This window comes from Eschrichtius robustus, chromosome 12 (genome assembly GCF_028021215.1).
Source record: "Eschrichtius robustus isolate mEscRob2 chromosome 12, mEscRob2.pri, whole genome shotgun sequence".
NCBI classification, from domain to species: domain Eukaryota; kingdom Metazoa; phylum Chordata; class Mammalia; order Artiodactyla; family Eschrichtiidae; genus Eschrichtius; species Eschrichtius robustus.
The window spans coordinates 103,322,045-103,342,955 of record NC_090835.1 but is presented as its reverse complement, the minus strand read 5'-3'; the positions used below and the strand labels follow the sequence as shown (position 1 = coordinate 103,342,955).

Sequence of the window (20,911 nt, the reverse complement as noted above, 5' to 3'; positions counted from 1 at the left end):
ACCAACACCACCACCCAGCCACGGCCCTGCTCCTCTGCGCCCTCGCCGCCCTGAGAGCCGCAGCCCTCGCTCCCGCTTCCACTCCCGGCCCGTCGCTGTCCCCGGCGCCCGACGCCCGCCCGCCCGCCGTGCCGCGCTCGCAGTGTCCGGAACGGCCCCGGTGGAGAGGCGCGTCCTCGCAATCCTTCTGCGCCCCCAGCCCAGTCCCCGGTTTGGGCCTCTCCTGGGAGCCCCTCGCCCTCTCCGAGCCGGCCAGCCCTCGCGTCCGCCTCGGCGCTGAGCGGCGCTCCGAGTGCCCGCCAACATGAGCTGCAACGGAGGCTCCATCCCGCGGATCAACACGCTGGGCCGTATGACCCGCGCCGACTCCGGCCCCGACCTGCGCTGCGAGATGACCGGCGGCGGGGGCGGCGGCGGCAGCAGCGGCGGCGGGGGCACCAGCAGGAGGTACTACTCTCGGCGCGGCACGGTCACCGACCAGAACTCGGACGGCTACTGGTGGGTACCGGGCCGACCCGGAGCGCGCGGTGTGCGTGGGCCGGTGGGCCGGTGCGGCGGGGTCTCTACACTCCCCTAGCGCCGTGGGACCGGGAGGGACCGTCGACCTCTGACCGACGAGGAAGCTCATGTCCAGAAAGGGGACAGTCTCTTTGTCCGAGGGCATGCACGCATTTCCTATTCGCGCTGGAGCAAGACCGAGTGTCCCGGCGCGCCGCGCAGACCGGGTGGGCATGTGCGCCAACCCGCAGAGGAGTGGCTCCTTCCCCGCCGGCGGGGACTCGGGCTCCCCTTCTCCCTTCCCGCGTGCCGGGGCCCGAGGCCAGCCAGCGAGGGTGCAGGCAGGGCGCGGCGGACGGCGGGGGTCCCGGCTGTACCCGGGACTGTCCCCAGCGAGGCATCGCCTTTGTCCCGGGCCGCAGGTGGGAGGTCAGGCGGGCGTGGCTGCGACCACTAAACTCAACCTCTCGAACTGTAACCAAAAGTAAAACAGCGAGAGGAGCGGGGGCTCCGGCCTGTCGGGTGGCCACGGCGGACTCGGCTCTCGGCTGTGGCTAGTGGCTCATCGCAAGCTCGTGGTCACCCCGAGACCACGTCCGCAGCGGCGCCTGGGCTGCTCGGCCACCCGGGGGCTTTTGTGTAGAGGCTGCGCGTCCCGGCAGCTCGGGGTCGCGGGTCGAGAAGGCCCCGCCTCGGCCTCGCCTGCTACCCAAACCAAGTTTCCCGGCGGGGCCGGCCGCCTGTCCCCCCAGCCCGGATCAGCCGCGCGGCAGCCCCCGCCAGCGAGCACACCTGTGGCCCCGCGCCTGCGCCCTTTGTTTCCCGGTTTTTAAAAAGCCCCTGAGGAACGGCCTCAGTGTCTCGGTGGCGGAGCGCGGGCGCAGGGTCTTGCGCTCTGAGCGGGATAGCGCGGGCAGGGGCCCGTGGAGGGGGGGCTCCGCGTACCACCCCAGCCGGCCCGCGATGCTGGGGCCGCCCTGATCCGGCTGCCCCAGGGAGGCGCCCTGGGAAGAGGCCCGGGTCTGCCTCTCCGAGTCATCCGGGAAACTCAGCTTGGGAAGGGGGAGGTCAGTCGGGTGCGGGTGGAGGAAGATAATGAACGTACATTTACCCGGTCCCCGGAGCCGGACTCTCCCACGTGAGCCGTGAGAATTTTGCGGCTCTCACCCCCCCTTTCCCGCCCCCCTGCAAGTCCTTCCCTTGTAGGGCTTCGGAGGAAGAGGCCTGAGTTCCAGAACTTTGTCGACCTAGCCTTGTGGCCTTAGGCTGGGGAGGAGCAAATTGAATACACTCCAGGGGGTTTTTGTTTTGCCAGCAGTTTTGGAGGCCGGGACGGACTACTCGAGTTGCAACCTGCTTTCTGCTTCGATTTATTCATTTCTTTATCTTCCCGGAGCACCTTGAAAATTTATTTTCTCTTTTTGAGCTAGCAAAGAACTGTCTCAAACTTGGAGCTCTTTCTTTAATGAACAGAATGCACCTGGGGGTTTCCAGGAAAAAATATGCCAAACCATTAGGGAGACTGGGGAGAAATTTTTGCTCGTTTACACTTTGGTTTTTAAGTTTGTTTGAAAAGTTGGCCAACCATTTAAATCCGAAACTTTACGTTTCCCTCCCAATCTTGCAGTATTTGGAAAGCACATGCTTCTGAATCCACACATTTAAATCCAAGTCAGAATCTGCAAGGTTGCTTCTTTCCTGCATTTATGAACCAAGTGGTTTTTTGTTTCTTTGGTTCCTTTTTTTTTTGAATATGCTTCTGTTACCTTAGCGTCCCTGTGTTTTAAGTTGACAATAAACATGGCTGTTAATGGAGTATTTCACTCCCTTGGCTTCTTGTAGAAGTAAATTTGTAATTAATATCTTGGTTAATGAACTGCATAAAGATACCCGGTTTATAAGGATTCTTCACCGAACGTTAAATTTGGGCGAGGCTCGATGTTTTCTCCTAGTATAGCATCATTTCTTGTGTTCGGTTTTTCCAACCTAAAGGCTGTTGATAAACCTGTCAAGTTTTAACATCTCCCCGGGAAGGGGAAATGAGACTCAAGTGAAAAGTTACCTAACTTGGAGGGAGGTTGTTTTTCTGCGCGTTGCTGTCGAGCTGCCAGGGCCGCGGGGCGGCGGGCTGGGGGCTTGAGTCAGCATGTGGCCGGCGTTCTTTCCGGATCCAGGTACTGGAGTTTCCCCAGGCCTGTCCGGGCCTGCGCTGGTGCTGCTAGCCCTTAGAAGCGAAGCGTTAGCACAATACACAGTACCCCGCAAACGCTGAGGTCTGCACTTTAAAATAAGGGCGACTGACTGGAGAGGGTCGGGGCCAGCACCGCACCTGTTTTCCTGGGGTTTTTAGCGTCTTGTGCGGGAGGATTTGTTTGGCCCTGGCACGCACATGGCATCTGTGACTCGACTGCCCTCTGCTAAGTGAATGATGATGAGGATTTTAAAAGCACTTTTCTGACCGAAAGTTTTTCTACATAGAGGTGTTTTGTTTTTAAAGCAACAAAACCAAAAAAAAAAAAAAAAAAAAACCAGTATGAAAGCGACTGGTTGAATCTAAACTCCTTTATTTCTAAAACTCCCACGTTATTGGCTGAATCAGACTGGTGATTTTTTTAATGATCAATGTGTGTATTTAGCCCTTCCCTAGATAAGCTAATTTGAGTGTGTACAGAGCCCAAATCTTATTTTTCCTTTGAAAGTGACTTTACAGCCTCTTGCGTTTGTCTGTCCTTTATTTAGTAACACTTGTCACTGTTTAGAACCTGATACTTCTCACTCTGATTATCCCTCCTTCCCCCACCTGTCTTTTGTGTCTTTGTTTTACCCTGCATGGAATCTGCAACGACTTTATTTACCTTCCGCTGCTTTTCTTAATATTTTAAAGTTTGGTACATGTTACATACTTTGATAATTTAAGATGTTTACTTTTGAAAATTTAAACTTTGGATTTTTCTTGTATAAGATGCTATATTGTTTTCAACGATGGCAGAATTACGCTAGTCTTATTCCTGTAGTTAAAAGAAATTACAAATCTGTAGTGAAATTTGGTGGCCAAGTGACAAAGTCCCCCAGTTAGATCTTCCGCCGATCGAAGTGTGGAATTTGTAGGAGGATTACAAGCCAAATACAGTCACTAAGCCTCAGAAATATGTGCATAAAATGGTAATGCTTACATTTCTCCAGAACTCATGATTTCCAAAGCGAAATGTGTGTGATCACTATTTGATACCTACTTTAAAGTTTGCTTTAAACTACCTTTTAAAAGAAGCCTGTTTCTCAGTGTGAGGTAAAACAGGCATATTTACATTTAATTTTAGAGTGGAAGGGGGTCCTTAGGAGGACAGAAACCTCACTTTTCCACTTTAGAGACAAATTAAGACTTGCCCCAAATCCCGGAGTCCACCATGGCCGAGGTGGCATGAGAATCAGGGGCTCCTCCCTCTACCCTCTGGTATCCTGTGTGTTTAGACCATGTACTTGTGTATGAGACTGGACAGCCCTGTACTTAACAGGATGAAAGTACCTCAAGTCCATGTATTCATTCATTCATTCAGCCAATATTTCCTGAGCATCTGCTGTGTGTTAGATGTCGGGGAGATTCAGAGGTGAAAATACAAAGACTTCTGGAAGGGAGCAGATGCTCTTTAGAGGAAGATAAGTACATGAGTACTATAATACAAACGGATAATGCACAGGAGCGGTGCCCGTGACTCAGAGGCTTCGTAAGGGGACAAGATAACATCTGCAGTGGCGGCACTAGTAAGACTTTATTATAAAGGAAGTGGTGTTGAATTGGACTTTGGAGAATTTCAGTTGGTAAAGAGAGTGGGCAGAGAGTGCCCCTGGAGGAGAGAAAAGCATGAGAAAAGTGTGAGAAGTGGAAAAGCAGGCGCAACTTCAAGGCCTAGAGAGTGGTCTCCTCTTGGAACGTTCGCTTAAGTGGGGAAACAGTAAGACGGAAGGAGGAAGGACGGGCTGGGGCCAGAACCTGGGAGACCTCGAATCCCCGGTGGTGGGTTAGGGTTAGGCACAGGGGAGCCCTTGCAGGTCTCATCCGAGCCAGTGAAGGTCTCCTTTGAAGGAGCAGGGAGATAAGACCATCACAGGGAGCTGTAGGATTATTGCTGTGGCCAGCAGTGTGTGGGAGGGGTTGCCTTAAGGAAGCAGTTGTACCAGTGAAGGAGGGAGGTGATGAAAGTCTGGTCGAGGTTGGTGGCAGTGGGACAGGAGGTAGATGTGATAGAGTGAGAGCTTCAGCTCAGAACTGGATCAGAGAGGCAAGGGAGAGTCTGAGAAAACAGGCTTAGAGTTGGCTGACTCAGAATGGTTATTCTAAATATTTTTCTGGGAAACGATGGCAAAGTAAGCTTCTGTGTAGCTTAATATATGGCAGATAGTAACACTTATACATAGTGATTAAGTTTGAGTAGGTTATATATTTTATACAAACATCAGATCAGTGGTTAATAATAGTTACCATTGCCTGGCAAACACCCACCATGTGCCAGGTATATTGTTATTTCAAGCTTCACGACAGACTTCCCATTTCACAGGTGGGAAACTGAAGTTAAAGGAGTTAGATGACTCGGCTTAGGTCAAGCAGCTAAGTTAGTAATTAAGCTGCATTTGAATCCAGTATACCACGATGGTGTAAGACGAGATCTAACTTTAGTTATTAGAATTCATCTCTTCTTGTAAACTCTTCTACCCAACAGGAGTTTTTACTTCTTTTTAAATTGTTGCATTCCTGGGAAATATTTATTTCATAACCATTGTGTTCTTGCATTCACACTCCTGTAGAGTTTCCATCTGCTGAGGAATGAAGCACAGTGTGATGCTGCGTTAAGCCCACTAAATGTCAGGCACATCTACAGAGCAGCTTTCAACAAGTAGTTAATCTTTTCTGTAAACATGGGCGTAATTCCATTGTTGTCCGGGTGCCTGAAATGTCTTGGGAAAGACAAAAAAAGTGCTGATGCCTCCACACTGACTCCTTCGGGTGGAGCTGAGGAGGGCTTGGGTGTGTCTTGGGGAGTCTTAGCTCAGCCCTCAGCTAACCAGTCTTTCCAGACTTTTCAAAGGTTCTGGAAGAAGTGCCTCAGTCCCGAGGCCTTGGTGCCTGGGGCCCTGCCGCTCCGCCCTTTGCTTTTCTCCAGTCTCCCTCTGGCCCTCCTGGGATAATGGGCAGGGGTAGTTCTGATGTTGAAGCCACTGCCCCACGGACCCCAAGCCTCAGCATCCCGTAAAATGCCAGCGCAGCCCCATCACGTGCACCTTACCGCCGACACCTTGGGCTGGGAGGGTCCAGGACCTTCGGAGACCTCAGGAATGTGAAACCTACATTTCAGGAAAATGAGGACACCAGAGTGAGAGGCTGCAGGCCATAGGTCTTGAGTTTTTGCCTGGAATTCAAATGTGTGACATGCAAACGTAATATCCCTTGCTTCATAAGGTACCTGAAAAAACTTAAAAAGGAGTTGGCCTTTTGGTGGATAACCAGATAACTTGTAAACGATTTTTTTTAGGCGTCAGAATGAATGTAAGTTTTCACCTAGGGAAGGAATTCAAAACAGAAATCCCTATTTTGGCCTTGACTTTGTAAGGGTCAAATAGTCATCCCCATTTAATAAAAGAAAGGAAAGCATCTTTTTCTGAATTTTCTTATCCCTTCAAAAGATGTCTTTCGTGCAGTTAAAATGTATCTCTGTCTTTGAATGGTCTCAAACCTTATTTTAGGTCTCACAGATAATTTTAGGAATTAAAAATTACCTGAGAAAGTCTCAGATGCCTCACACTTAATACCCAATCATCATTTCTTCTTCTTTCTTTTTTTTTCCGCTTCTCACTCCACCTCCAATTTGCTGCAGGATATCCTTAAAATGATGAACTGGGGCAAAAAACACAAAATGAAAAATAAAAGCAAAATCTGAGAATCATGTCACAACAGCAGCTTCCCCTGTACGAATGATCTCGCAGCGAGGATTTAGTTTCTGCCGGGCTTTGCAGACCTCACTGGCTTCTCCTCTCAACATCAGGCCAACCCCGAGAGGTGACTGTGTTCCTGCAGAAACCCTAGGCCCCACGAGTCTACTAACTTGCTCCAAGTCACAGGCTGTCCAGCCGGAAGTGGCTGAGAACGGGGTGGACCCCAAACCCTTTATGAAGTTAATGATCTGTGATCAGGTTACCCTCCCCGGCCCCCCCCAGGCCACCAAAAACTGTGAAAATAGCAAACACGGAAAGGCAGTGGAACTTTATTAGAGTACCGCTTCCAGAGCTCCTGGGTGAGGACAAGATGAAGGCCCAGAGGAGGCCTTCTTCCTAAAATTGATAGAAAAAACCTTTTTTTTTTTTTTTTTTTTGCCCACTATTGGTGGGGAATTGGGGTGCAGTAGATGCGCTACCTGATTGAGCTTTGGAAATCAGGGTAATGAGTAGTAATATCTTCATATCAGTCTTTGATCTGCCTTTGTTTTTCTTCTACTTTCCTAAACCAAACAAACATATGTTAAGGACCTTATGGCTGCGGAACTCTGTGTTGTTAGGTGCATGTAGGAGTCGAAAGTGACTAAGATGTGGGACTTTGCTCTCCAGGGGTGGGCAGACAGGTGTGTAAATAATTCGTGCAGAAGGAGGGCAGAGATATGCCGGGAAAATTCTATGGAGGTGGAAGCACTTGGTGTGTAACTTCTGATACGTGACATTTCCACTGATGTGTTTAGTGAGTCTTGGAGGTAGGGTATTGTCCTTAAATGAAGAAGTAAATTTTTTTTTTTTTTTTTACAAACTCCATGGATGTTTTCCTTTTTACTTAAGATCTTTTAAAGAAACTCAAAATAACGTATGGAACATGTTTTAAACATTGTAAGGAGCTCAGCAGATAGGTTTTAGATGAATGCAAATAAGTTTTAAGATCAATATTAATGCATTACATAATTATCATTTCCATCAAATCTTCATTGAGTTTTTCCAAGGTCATTATTCCATGAATCCAAATACACGTGAGACATACTTTCCGGCACACATCCAGGACCTTATGTTGATGGAATGAACAAAAAGAAGAGAGAGAGTGGGAGAGAGAGAGAGAGAAGGGGCAAAGGAAAGAGGAAGGAAGGAAAGAAGGAACCCAATAGGAGAGAAAGTATTGGGTTGGACAAAAAGTTCGTTCGGGTTTTTCCGTAGGCTTTTACGAACTTTTTGGCCAACCCAGTGTATATACAAAAAGAAATCCAGAGTTACGTGGCACCGGCCAAGTGTCTAATGAACAGCATAGATGATTGTAAAATGACTTATAAAACAAAGAGAGTAACTATTAAAAAATATCTTGTAATGCTTCAAGACTCTCTTCAAAGTATTTGTCTTGTATTTTTGTCTATAATATTCTTGGGAAAAGTGTGAAACTAGTGGCTTCACAGTTAATTTTGGGGTCTTATTTTTTAAGAAAAGACTGTTATTTGGAGGTAGTAAAATAAAACATCGAAAGCTCTTTAATACCGTTCACACGTTCATGTGGCCAGACCATGTTTTCCTTTTAGCCTCTGATGAAGGGATCTTTATGTAAACTGTTGGAACCCTTACTTGTTTAAACAAGTTTTAGAATGAATTTTCAAAAAGAAGTGTAGGCAGGTTCTTTGTTATACGAATAATTTGTCTTTGTAAGTTTGAAAATAAAAGAGGATTTCAGAAAAGTTAAAGACTTTTAAGGACAAATGTTATTTTTTCAAGGCCAGCTATTAATTTTAGTTTAGAAGTCAATATTTTTTGATTGATTTGACCCAAATGAGTTTTCTTTTCTTTCTTTCTTCTTTTTTTTGTTTTTTTTGCATGACTTCTTTCATCTTCCGTGACACTGAAATGGGACTTAAAAATTGAACTCTGACCTCGTTAGTTCAATTCCTAACATGGTTTAAAATCTCTGCACCCCTAATACCAATACGTACCAGTGTTGAAAATTTCTTTGAGGCTAGGGATTTTTAAAGTCCTTATATGCTTGTTAAATTAGTATTTATTTTAAAATGATTTCTTCCTATATGATGGCATTTTGCATTTTCCCAAATTGCACTGTATGAAGAGGACACTTCATTACCTTTACACAGAACATAGACTTTGGGATTATTTCCAATAGGAGGAGTGAGCTTGGTGGTTTCATAAAGTAAAGTTACAGAACAAAGGAGCTAAGGAAATCTTATATAGCACCTAGCCCAAAAGATGAGAAAACTGAGATCTAGAATATTTCTGAGATAAAAGACAAAAGACCTAAAATTATGTGAAAAAATATGATTTTTGACTTAAAAAGTTCTGAATGACACACAAAATGCCTGTGTTCCCTGAAGCAAGCTCTCCTGGCTCTCCTGCTGAAGAGAATTGCCCTCATGGGCAATTCCCAGGGTGGAACTTGTGAGAAAGTACAGGACTCATCCAGCACTGCACAGCATCTGAGTCAGTGTCTAGTGAGTCAAAATCCTCTCCACGGACACTTCCTCCTTGACTTAAGTACAGTCAGTTCTGTGTGGATCCTTCACTGGGCGGGGACAAGCAAGCTGAAATGTGAAGGTGGATTCTCTTTTCTCGTCAATAAACCTCAGGGGCCTGAGTTGTCCTTCCACCTGCTCGATTTGATGGTCTGTTTCCCAAGGATGTTCGGACTGAAGTGAGATTCTTACAGATGACAAACGGGATCTGTAGATCTTGCTTTAAGGACCAGACACGGTCTTGAAAAGTTGTGCCTAAGGAAATTTGGTTGATTAGATCATACTTTCCTACCGACAAATCACAATACCAAAGATTCTTCATTACATTGTTCTAACACTTTAGCTTTTCTTTCTTTTTTCTTCCTTTTGACTTTTAAAAAGATTAGATTTTTGTGCAGACAGTTGTTAATCTATTCCTAAAATGCCAAGGCAAACACATAGGGTTTTAGTGGCTATCAAGGGCGTGTATGGTGAACATAGGCAGGCCTTTTAGTGAAGCATGAATAATTCTTTTTAGTATCATTAACAGCATATGAAGTTACAGTTTTAGTTTTTTTGTTTTTTTGGTTTTTTTACCTTTTTGTTTTTTAAGTGCAAGTCCACCAATATTTTAAGCCAGCATTTAATTGCCTCACCTCTTTTTCCTTAGTTCATTTCTAAGTGTCATGTAACTAACTACTCTAGTAGTTGGGTAAAAAGAGCTGAAGAGTTTCATATTTTGTTGGCAAATGAATTTAGTGTCATAAATTCATTTTAAAAAGACTTGTATATACACTTTGGAACTTTCGTTCACAAGTGAGTTTGGCCTCTCTGCTTTTTTTTTCTTTTTTATACATTTTTATCCTGGAATAATTTTAGGATTACAGAAAAGCTGCAGAGGTAGAGGGAGCTCTCATACACCCTCACCCAGTTTCCCCATCTTCCTCGGTCTTAGCACTCACTGTGTTTTTACAGTAGCACACGTTATTAAATCATTTCAGAAACTCTTGACTTTCCACTGTGCTAAGAGAGAGCCCTTTCCTTTGTATGCAAGGAACTGGCATTCTCTGTTGGAATCACCCTCTGAGCCCAACTGCTGACCAGAATTACTAAATGTTTCAGAAGAAAGGGCCTCTCATGCCCCTTCATTAAAGAAAACAAATCTAATTACACAGGACCTCCCTAATTACTTACCCGTCCTAGACTTCTCAATGATGTTTCTGTATTTCTTAATTTCTCCCTTTGTCTCTCTTTTTTCTTTTTTTCCCTTTGTCTCTTGAATTTCTTTCCTCCCTGTTATAATGGGTGCATTTTGGAAAGTGTTCTAAGTCAAGTGGAATTTTACACAAGTTTTGACAACGGATGGAGTCCTGTTAACATCTCAGCAATCCGAGAAGTGTGCCAGGTTTCCTGTCTGATTCTGAGTGGCAGGCAGAGAAGGGCAGCATTCATGTGGGGTGAGGGTGGGGTGCCCTGGTGTTGATGGGTGGGCAGTGCTGGGGCCTGCCTGGAGGAGCTGCGGCCTCATCTGGCACTGGTTCCCAGGAGAGCTGGTTTCTCACCCACATACTTTCAGCCAGGGCTGGCTTGTAGGGAAGCCTGGCCGGCAGAGAGAGAAAGTGCCTCTCCCATGTGAAATGAGGCAGAATCAAGGGGCGGTGGGAGAAGTTTCCCACATTCATGTGATTTTACCCTGTCTCTGCCTAGTACATACAGCCTGTGCCTTTCAAACGTTTTTTTTAAACAGTGAAATTCTTTCTTCATTATTTATTTATTTTAAAAATTTATTTATTAATTTATTTATTTTTGGCTGCTTTGGGTCTTCATTGCTGCGTGCGGACTTTCTCTAGTTGCGGAGCACGGGCTCTAGGCACGCAGGCTTCAGTAGCTGTGGCACATGGGCTCGGTAGTTGTGGCTCACGGGCTTAGTTGCTCCACAGCATATGGGATCTTCCTGGTCCAGGGCTCGAAGACCCCCAGGACCCGTGTCCCCTGCATTGGCAGGCGGATTCTTAACCACTGCTCCACCAGGGAAGTCCAGAAATTCTTTCTTTAAAACACACCCAGATACCCTTCCCGACACAGACATATATAAAAGAAAGTTCAGTACATTGAACAGGCGTCTGTTTTATCTGGAAGCTCAAGCCGGCCTGGCTGTAGCTCAGAAGTCCTGGAGGAACTCAGGTTTCTTGTAGGACATTCATAAGGCCTTTCCTGAACGTTAATAATTTAATGTGCTTTAAATCTCTCTTAAACTAAGCCATAGCGGGCTGTGCTGTAGCATAATGTATCCTGACAAATTAAAAAGTAAGACTTGTTTTATGATAGATTACTCTTTTTACTTGTATCTGGAGCAAACTGAATTTCTATAATCTCTTTCTTTAAAATGTAGAATATTGGGGGCTTCCCTGGTGGCACAGTGTTTGAGAATCTGCCTGCCAATGCAGGGGACACGGGTCCGAGCCCTGGTCTGGGAAGATCCCACATGCTGCGGAGCAACTAGGCCCGTGAGCCACAATTACTGAGCCTGCGCGTCTGGAGCCTGTGCTCCGCAACGAGAGAGGCCACGATAATGAGAGGCCCGCGCACCGCGATGAAGAGTAGCCCCCACTTGCCGCAACTAGAGAAAGCCCTCGCACAGAAACGAAGACCCAACACAGCCATAAATTAAAAAAAAAAAAAAAAAAAAAAGAATCAGCTGGCCATGATATACTCTATTAAAAAAAAAAATGTAGAATATCTACAACATTCTTCTTAAATACCACCGTCGTTTTAAGGTTTCTGCTACCTGTCTTGAGAATAGTGCTGCGTTTGAAGTACACATGTGGATGAGTATCATTGTACAGGATAATATTCTGGGGTCATCCTGAAAGGAAAAGTGGCTTTTTGCATTAAAGATATTTAAATTTCCCATCACTTTCTTCACCCCATTCTTCCTTTACCATTATCAGCTTTTTCTGGTTGCAGAAAATATTTTTGCAGAATACGCTTTTCTTTTGTCTCCTACAATTGTCCTCAGCCAGACTGGTCAATGAAACCCTGCAGCTCTGGGTCTGATGCCACCTTTCCCAGAAGGACTCGTGATGGCATTGATGTGGGATGAAGGGGGAGGGGTGACAGGGAAGGAAGATGCTGGAAATGTGTTTTCACAACTCAAAAGAATATTTCTGGATTAGATTTTACACCAGAAAAAAAAAAAAAAAAAACTTGGTGTGAAGGTTAGTACAATTTGAAAAAGTTCTGTAGATTAGAAAATAGTATTCCATCATTTTTAAATGTCTTGATTTTGGTAATTGTACTGTGGTTATATAATGGAATGGCTTTGCTCTTAGGAAATACATGCTGGAATATTTTGGGATAAAGAAGCATGACTGTTCTCAAATGGCTCAGAAAAATGTATATATACTATAAATAGATATACACACATACAGGGGGGAGGGGAACAAAGAGACATAACCAATGTGAACCGTTGGGCAGTCTGGGTGAAGGGCCTACAGAAGTGTTTTTGTCTCGTTTTTGCAGCTTTTTTGAAAGTTTAAAATTAGTTCAAAATTGAAAAAAAATGTTCATATTCTCTTTCTTTGTGTTTGCTCATCAGTCAAACCGGAACAATGTCCAGGCAGAACCAGAACACTATCCAGGAGCTTCTGCAGAACTGCTCGGATTTTTTGATGCGGGCCGAGCTGATCGTGCAGCCAGTAAGCTTTCTTTTTCTCCTAAAGTACTGTCCACACCTGGTTTTGTACCTGGTTTTGCTCCTGGTTAACTTAGACTCATAGCCCTGACCTGTGCATTCTCATCCCCTGCCCTCCTAGTGTTTAGAGATGCTTTTTCTCAAAACAGACTAGAGCAGGATGTCTATCTTCCTAAACTACTTGCAATGTTGGCTTAACAATGGGAACCAGTTTTCACATAGTTTTTTTCCCAACAAATATTTACACTACGGATTGCCACCCTTTTGGAATTGCAACAACCTGTTGTCATTTCTCTGATTTTGTAACGCTTTCTCTTCCTAGAGGTGCAACCTGACATGTTTATGTCACTGGATTGTCGTGGGTTGTGATGTACACCATCAATTTAATGTCTTTTTTCAGGAAAATTTACCATCTTGTGAGAATAATTCTACATGAGAAACATTACAAAATATGGATAAATAAGCAATTGAAAATTGAGGGAAAATGGTAACATTCGTGAGAACCTCACAGTATTTCTTGATGTTACAGAGATAGCTTAGGATCTTATTGAAACAGGCTAAGAAGGCACGAGATCCATGATATTTTCCGAGTACCCATCACCCAGCTCCCCCCAAAGGTGGCCATCTCACTAAGTATCACCACCCATCATCAAAACCAGGAAATTGATTGGCTCAATACAATTAACTAGGCAGCTTTCTTTTTAAGAACCGAAAAGTTATTTCCCACAAGTTGCAGGAAAAGCTCAGTTTATGTGTAAAAAAGACCTCATCTGGTACAGTGTTCTTATCACAGTGAAATTACAGTTAGATGAGTGTCCTGTGAAAATAAGAAAGATAGGCATTTAACACTGAAGCAAGGGAAAGGTCAGCACTCTGTGAATATGCTTTTAAAGGCGTCTGAAAATTTAAAATATAGCCTACAAATTTTGCTTCATGAATCTCCCTAATTTACCTCCCTATTTCAAATTACTAAGACAATTTTCAGTTAGAGATTTTTTGCACTTACGTGGAACGGGGCAGGGGACTTATAATATTTAAGTTTATAGCAGAAGCTTTTGCTTCTAGTAATACACATGAAGCTTTTCTTTCCAGTATTATGTGTTTCCTTCATGTGACTTCTTTCTTGTAGGAACTGAAGTATGGAGATGGGATACAGCTGGCTCAGAGCAGAGAACTGGATGAGTGTTTTGCCCAGGCCAATGATCAGATGGAAATTACCGATAGCTTGATTAGAGAGATGCGGCAGATGGGCCAGCCCTGTGATGTTTATCAGAAAAGGTATTGCCCACAGAGCGAGCGTGGTGCCCGCACGCCTCGTGGAGTTGCACTCAATCCCCTGACCCAGGTCTTCCCTGAAGGAAGCACAGATATTCCCCAGGAAGGGCTCCCTTGCTTGGTATTTTGCAGCTTTATGTGTCTCTAATACGAATTTACTAAGCCCACTACCTTCATCTTTTGTGGAGTCACAAAGCTGCCATGCGAAGAACGAAACAGACCTGCCCAAGAGGGCGTGCTTCTTCTCAAGAGTTGACTTTGCTGTGAGATGTTCACTGTGCTTCCACTTAGGGGGCAGCAAAGACCTTTGGCACAGCAATTGACTTTGAAGAGTCTAAAATTAAGTCCAGCTCAGTTTAATGCATACAGAAATGAGACTCACAGAGTTGAAAATGCCGTTTAAGGCAGAGGTGTGTAGTCTGATTTTGAGATCACACTACCCAGGGCGCATGGTCCTAGGAAATTCCCAGGGTGGAACTTGTGAGAAAGTACAGGATGCTGCCAGGTTGGGCAAAGGCAGTTACACTTGCTGTGATGCTTCAGGCTTGGAGCGTCAGAATATTTAAGGCTTTGCATGTGATCAAGAAAAAAAAAAGTCTATGAGTAAAACATTTGTGACCTCTGTACTGACACAGAGGGGGCTGTTTGCCCAGGACGTGTTTCATGGGCTGTTTTCCTGCAGTGGTGTGATTGTTTTCCTTTCCTTTCAGACTGCTGCAGCTCCAGGAGCAAATGCGAGCCCTTTACAAAGCCATCAGTGTCCCTCGAGCCCGAAGGGCCAGCTCCAAGGGAGGTGGAGGGTACACCTGCCAGAGTGGCTCCGGGTGGGATGAATTCACCAAGCACCTCACCAGCGAATGTCTCGGGTGGATGCGACAGCAGAGGGTAAGCAGCTTCCGGTGGGAGGAGGTTGGTTCTCAGAGATCCTGGCCAGGTGTGCAGACCTGGCGGGATGGTGGTCGGGACCTCAGCTGGCAGCAACCACTTGCTGTTTTCGGCATTTCCTCATATTCTTTTACTTTGAAATAAGTGAAAATTCAGGGATTGTTTTCTTCCCACGTGGCTTAGGGAACCAGCCTCATTGCTTTATAGTTGTACTTTATCACATAGGTAATATTTAACACGTATCACTGAATTGGTAGATTGTGAAAATCTAGTTCTTACCATTCACAGCCGGAAGATCTGTTATGGGAGTTTATGTGCTGAAAAACTTCATCGCTGAGCTCCCGGGGTGTTACCGAGAGGTACTTAAGAGAAAAAAAGAGAACATTGTGGAGGTTCATTTAAAATGTTAACAAATCGGAGGAGCTGGACACGCAGTAAAACTGGATCTTCCGGTTTGGGCTCGTTGGTTGCCTAACCTTATATTTTTGAAGTGTCAGTTGTCTTGGGCAATCATGACATCACTGATGTGGGAGTGAAGTGAAATACTGGCACCAGAGGTGCTGAGCCTTTCCCTAGAACTGGAGTTTCTACAAAGGATGTTTCAGTGCTAATTATTGTTGTGTTGTTTTACGTAGTAATTATGTGCTGTAATGAATGTAGATGGGAATTGTGTAATGAAAACTCGATCCTGATGAACTGTCCTTCTCGTGAGGAGGTGGGCATGTTAGAATGATCAGTTGTGCAGAGATGCAGTTGTCGTTGTTGGAAATAGTGGTTTTATTACTTGTTGTTGGACCAATTTAGCAGTGGTTCTGAAGTTTCTCAGCCACTTAAAGATTTTTGTGGGTGTTCTTTCGCAAGTGTGAGGGCTTATGCAACTAAACATGCATGCGTGCATTCATTCATTCAGTTGAATGACCTTTTGTCCCACATATTATGAAGACTTTAGAACACTTACAAGAAGGTGGGGCTTATAGAGGAGGAGAGTCAGTTGTAATCCCAAAAACCTAAATACAAACCTATTTGCATGTTTCCCAATTCCCTTCTAATCTTTGAACACGCATATCTGGAGCATTTACTATGTTTTGGCACCATGCCAGAAAATGAGGTACAAAGCTTATGTCCCGTAGCCCTGAAAAGGAATATTATTGAAGAAGACAAGATACATACAGCCAAATGCCAAATTTTTCTGCATGAACTGTACTAAAACCCTGCTCAGATGGGAGTGGGGGAGGGCTGGCACTCCCGTCCCTGTGGAATGGAGCCAGCAGAGAAGGCTGGGCCAGGCTCATGGGGCTTGAACTGCATGGGGAGGGTCAGTGACCAGTGACAGACGTTCGGTGAAACAACCTTTGAACCAGATTACTTATGAAATGGCAAATTCCCTCATTTCTTTTTAAGTCACTCTGACAGTTCTATAACATGACAGCTCATAATTTGTCATTTTCTGTATTCATATTGGGTGTAGCTTTGTAAGAATCTTTTGTAGCTCAGCATTTTAAAATTTTGGAAAACGGCATTATCACGTGGACTCAGTTTTCTGTCATGGCAGGTGGTCGGGGAGAGGGGGTGGGGTACACCCCTTTTACAGATGCAACTGCTTTTCAGATCAGGCAGCCTCCAGGGTTTCAAAGGGATTAAAAGCAGTTTTATCACTTGCTGCTGGTCTGCTCTGGGGTTCTCGGGCCCTTTCCTCTTATCCCTTCTTCCCCTAAGCATAGCCTGCATTCTTCCTCCCACTCCCAGGGGACTGAACTGTAGGGCCAGCTGATAAGGGAGAAGTGTCCCCAGAGGCACAATCCGTACGCAGTCACACAGCTCCTGGGCCAGGGTTGTGTTTCCCTGATTTGTGTTTCTGCTGATGGATGGGGCAGATACTGTACACCTGGCTGGTAATGAGAGGTGGGATCGGGAGCCTGGTCATCTCATTAATTTCCCAGTGCACTCGCTTGTTTCTGCTTTAAAGTCGAAATGAGCCACGGGAGAGAAAGATCAGAGTCCTGGGTAACTTACGGTTTTCTGATGGCTGCCCTTTCTGAAGGCTCGCCAAGTACATGAGAACTTGGATGTGGCTTAGAACAATGTGTGTTATGTTCTTGCTGCAATACCAGTCTGGAATGTTTGCCCTCAGCATGTCCGAGAGATGACACAGGTGATTTGGAAATTTACATGAGCTAATGCAAAAGAAAGACAATAGACTCGCCACAGTACAAAGCTTGTGAAATAATATGTTTGATTCTTACTATGTGGCCTTCTTAAATTGAAGTAGTGGAGACTCAAATTAGAAAGTTAGATTTAATTTTTAAAAAGCTAACATAAATCCACGATCTTCATATTGCCAACCTTCATTGAAATTAAGGCATTGGGTATACATTGTAACTTCTCTTTGAAATGGGTCATAGGGAGTTTTGCATCCCGAAAGGCAATGCTAAATTCTGGATTTAAAGAGTCAAAAATTACATTGCTCAAAACAATTTAAAGAAATAAACAATGAAAAATTCTCTTGGGTCAACTGTTTAGCTTGGGAAGTAGTACCTGATTGAGCTTAATGAACTATTATTAACGCACATTTAAAAATAACTGAATATTGAAACTTCTATCCGTATCTTATAACATTGTATCATACATAGGTGTGCACCCACAGCTGTATATACACACAGGCCACTTGCATGTGCACAGGTAGACTTTTTTTCTTTAGAGGGCATGATCTAGGTTTTAAGGATCTCATTTTGGAATCACCTCTCCTCGGCCCATCTTGAGCTAGGGACAGATACGTTGAGGGGACCCCCAACTTACTGTGTTGGGCAACCCTCACTAGCCTTTTTGGGAATTCCAAGCCTTTACAAATTTTTTTTCGTTTCAAAAATATTGACTGTTTACAGCTTCAGTTGTGTCTGAGTGGAAGCTGTGTATGTCCCTTGGTACCTGACCCCTGATGACGCTGTAGGTGAGGGGGGTCAGAAATGAAGGGCCCACTCTCTCTCCCTCGGCAGGCGGAGATGGACATGATAACCTGGGGCGTGGACCTGGCCTCGGTCGAGCAGCACATCGGCAGTCACAGGAGCATTCACAATGCCATCGGCGACTACCGCTGGCAGCTGGACAAGATTAAAGCCGACCTGGTACTTTGGAACATTTCATTGGAGAGTCTTCCACGAGTGTACTCAAGGATGCTGTAGTTAGTTGATCCCAGGCAGTTTGGGCTGAAACATGAGTCTGTGATTTCTTCCCCAACAGACTGGAAAATTGTTTTTTAATCTTGGCATTTTTTTTTTTTTAATTGAAGTATAGTTGATTTACAGTGTCGTCTTAGTTTCAGGTGTACAGCAAAATGATTCAGTTATACATACATATATATCTGTTCTTTTTCAGATTCTTCTCCCTTATAGGTTACAAAATATTCAGCATAGTTCCCTGTGCTATACAGTAGGTCCTTGTTGGTTATCTGTTTTATATCTAGTAGTGTGTATCTGTTAATCCCAAACTACTAATTTATCCTTCCCTGGAAATTTTTTAAAATCCCATTTCGTAAATGGGGATGTGGAATCAGAAAGACCTACTAGGGATTGTGCTAACCCTCCAGGACTAAGGGCGCACACACACACTCGTTTATGCCACTGGTAAATGCATGTTTTCAGGGGTGGTAGTTCTTTTCTGCAGAAAGCAGACCATCTCTTCAAATAGAAAAATGCGACAATCCTATAGTTTTATTTTGGTGAATCCTTGGTGAAGTCCTTGGTGAAGCCTTTCCTATGTGGTAATTAAACTGTATTTCTAATAAGGAAATCGTGTCTCATCCTGACATTTTTCCTTTGCTGAAAGGACTGACTTGAAGCTGGGTCCAAGATTACAGCCTAAAATATTCATCTGATTTTAAGTACCTGGTTTCCACCCAATCTCTACACTTTAAATCACTGACTTTTTAAAAATTGAAGTATAGTTGATTTACAATGTTGGGTTAATTTCTGCTGTACAGCAAAGTGACTCAGTTACACATATATATGCATTCTTTTTCATATTGTTTTCCATTACGGTTTATCACAAGATGTTGAATATAGTTCCCTGTGCTCTATAGTAGGACCTTGTTGTTTATCCATGCTGTATATGCTAGTTTGCATCTGCTAATCCCAAACTCCCCCTCCAGCCCTCCCCCACCCCTCTCCCTCCTGGCAACCACAAATCTGTTCTCTATGTCTGTGAGTCTGTTTCAGTTTCGTTGATAAATTCATTTGTGCCATTTAAATCACTGACTTTTGTACTTGGCCCGGAGATGCTCATCCTCGCCTTTTCCACCTTTTTTTTTTTTTTGCCTACTTTTGTCTACCTGAGTATCTGATCAGATCTCTCCCTCTTTTCTCTAAGATCTGAGGAGTCCTAAATGATATTTTCAAACTTTTAAAAGTTTGTTTAACAGTGATTCTTTAAGTGATAGTGATGAGCCCTTTCCTTTTAGAGGTGCCACCACCAGGCCAGTGAGGTTTGCCTCCAAATCAACTGAGAAAGGTCCCTGTGGGTGAAAGATTTCATAGAGCAAATTCTTCTTTCCACCGGGGAATCTGAAGTTAGTATGTATTTGACAGAAGGAGATTTAGAAGGGCTGTTTTTTTCTATATAAACCCTCAAGGGGAATTAAATAATTACTCACTGTTGGTCTTCTTCTAGCGTGAGAAATCTGCAATCTACCAGTTGGAGGAGGAGTATGAAAACCTGCTGGTAAGACAACTTATTTCTGAAGGCTCTGTGTTCAGTGCAATTCGGTTGTATAAATGTGGACCTGGGGATAAAGCACCTGCTTGGCCTTATCCCTAAGGACCCAGGAAGTGCCTGGAAGTATACCAAGGGGCTTATAGATGCTAATTTTATTTCTACTGCTGTGTTCCCTTTAGAAGGACATTTGAAAAGAATTTTTTCTGAAGGCAGTACTTAGTTTTTGCAAGTTTAAGTGTCACATAATTAGCATTTGTTAAATACTTGCAGTTAAAGCCATAAAGCTTTTCCACTTGTGAACTGTAGCGTTTTTAGGAAGTATAAGCAAAAATAAGACTTGTTTTCCTTAGAGAGAGGTTCATCAGACCATCATCACCATTTTATGACAAACTGAATCAATTACTTGACTCATAAGAAGAGATATTTCCATTCTTCTGCCTATTTGTGTCACCCTGTCCTCACTTTTTCAGTATTTCCTTGTTGGCAGTGATACTATTTAAATAACATGGCTAGTGGTGACACAACTATTTTCCAAGGTGATGGCACCTTGAATTTTAGGGATGTGGGAGAGGGCAGAAAAAGCTTGATTTATCTTTTTTAATAATCTATTTTCTCTCTATAGTCTAAAACTAATTATTGAAGCCAAACACCAGTGTCTGAATCAAGACCCTTCTGGATTAGGCTGTTACTTTGAATCTAAAATTGACCCCTTATTCATCATAAGCTTGGGTGGGTCCTTTTCACCCACCAGCTGATCAGTGAATGCAAAAGATTAACATTTGACTGATGCGTGGGATTTTTGTTGGTAAAAGGGATCCCGGAGGGTTTATCTGTGAAATCTGCAGGGAGCGCCATTCATGTGCATATTGTTGTCCTAACGCTGCCCTGACCTTCCTGTGCAGAAAACATCCTTTGAGAGGATGGACCACCTGCGACAGCTGCAGAACATCATTCAGGCCACGTCCCAAGAGATCATGTGGATCAATGACTGCGAGGAGGAGGAGCTGCTGTACGACTGGAGCGATAGGAACACCAACATTGCCCAGAAGCAGGAGGCCTTCTCTGTAAGCCCCCGGGCGACGTGCGGCGCTCATGAACGCATTTGTGATCTTTTTTTTTTTTTCTTTCTTTTATTTATTTATTTATTTATTTTTGGCTGTGTTGGGTCTTCGTTTCTGTGCGAGGGCTTTCTCTAGTTGCGGCAAGCGGGGGCCACTCTTCATCGCGGAGCGGGGGCCACTCTTCATCGCGGTGCACGGGCCTCTCACTATCGCGGCCTCTCTTGTTGCGGAGCACGGGCTCCAGACGCGGCAGGCTCAGTAGTTGTGGCTCACGGGCCTAGTTGCTCCGCGGCATGTGGGATCTTCCCAGACCGGGGCTCGAACCCGTGTCCCCTGCATTG

The 20,911-nt window shown here is 44.6% G+C and overlaps 1 protein-coding gene across 3 annotated transcripts in view; it reads left to right on the top strand.

Moving 5' to 3' along the window:
• The first annotated feature begins 304 nt into the window (after window positions 1-304).
• The window catches only part of DSP (desmoplakin), a 41,670-nt gene continuing 21,063 nt past the window's right edge, over window positions 305-20,911 (top strand). For all 3 annotated transcript variants that reach the window (XM_068557596.1, XM_068557595.1, XM_068557593.1), the window contains exons 1-7: window positions 305-498; window positions 12,547-12,646; window positions 13,772-13,920; window positions 14,628-14,802; window positions 17,796-17,924; window positions 19,465-19,515; window positions 20,412-20,573. In XM_068557596.1, coding sequence (XP_068413697.1) covers window positions 305-498; window positions 12,547-12,646; window positions 13,772-13,920; window positions 14,628-14,802; window positions 17,796-17,924; window positions 19,465-19,515; window positions 20,412-20,573 — 960 coding nt within the window. The remainder of the gene's footprint in view (window positions 499-12,546; window positions 12,647-13,771; window positions 13,921-14,627; window positions 14,803-17,795; window positions 17,925-19,464; window positions 19,516-20,411; window positions 20,574-20,911) is intronic.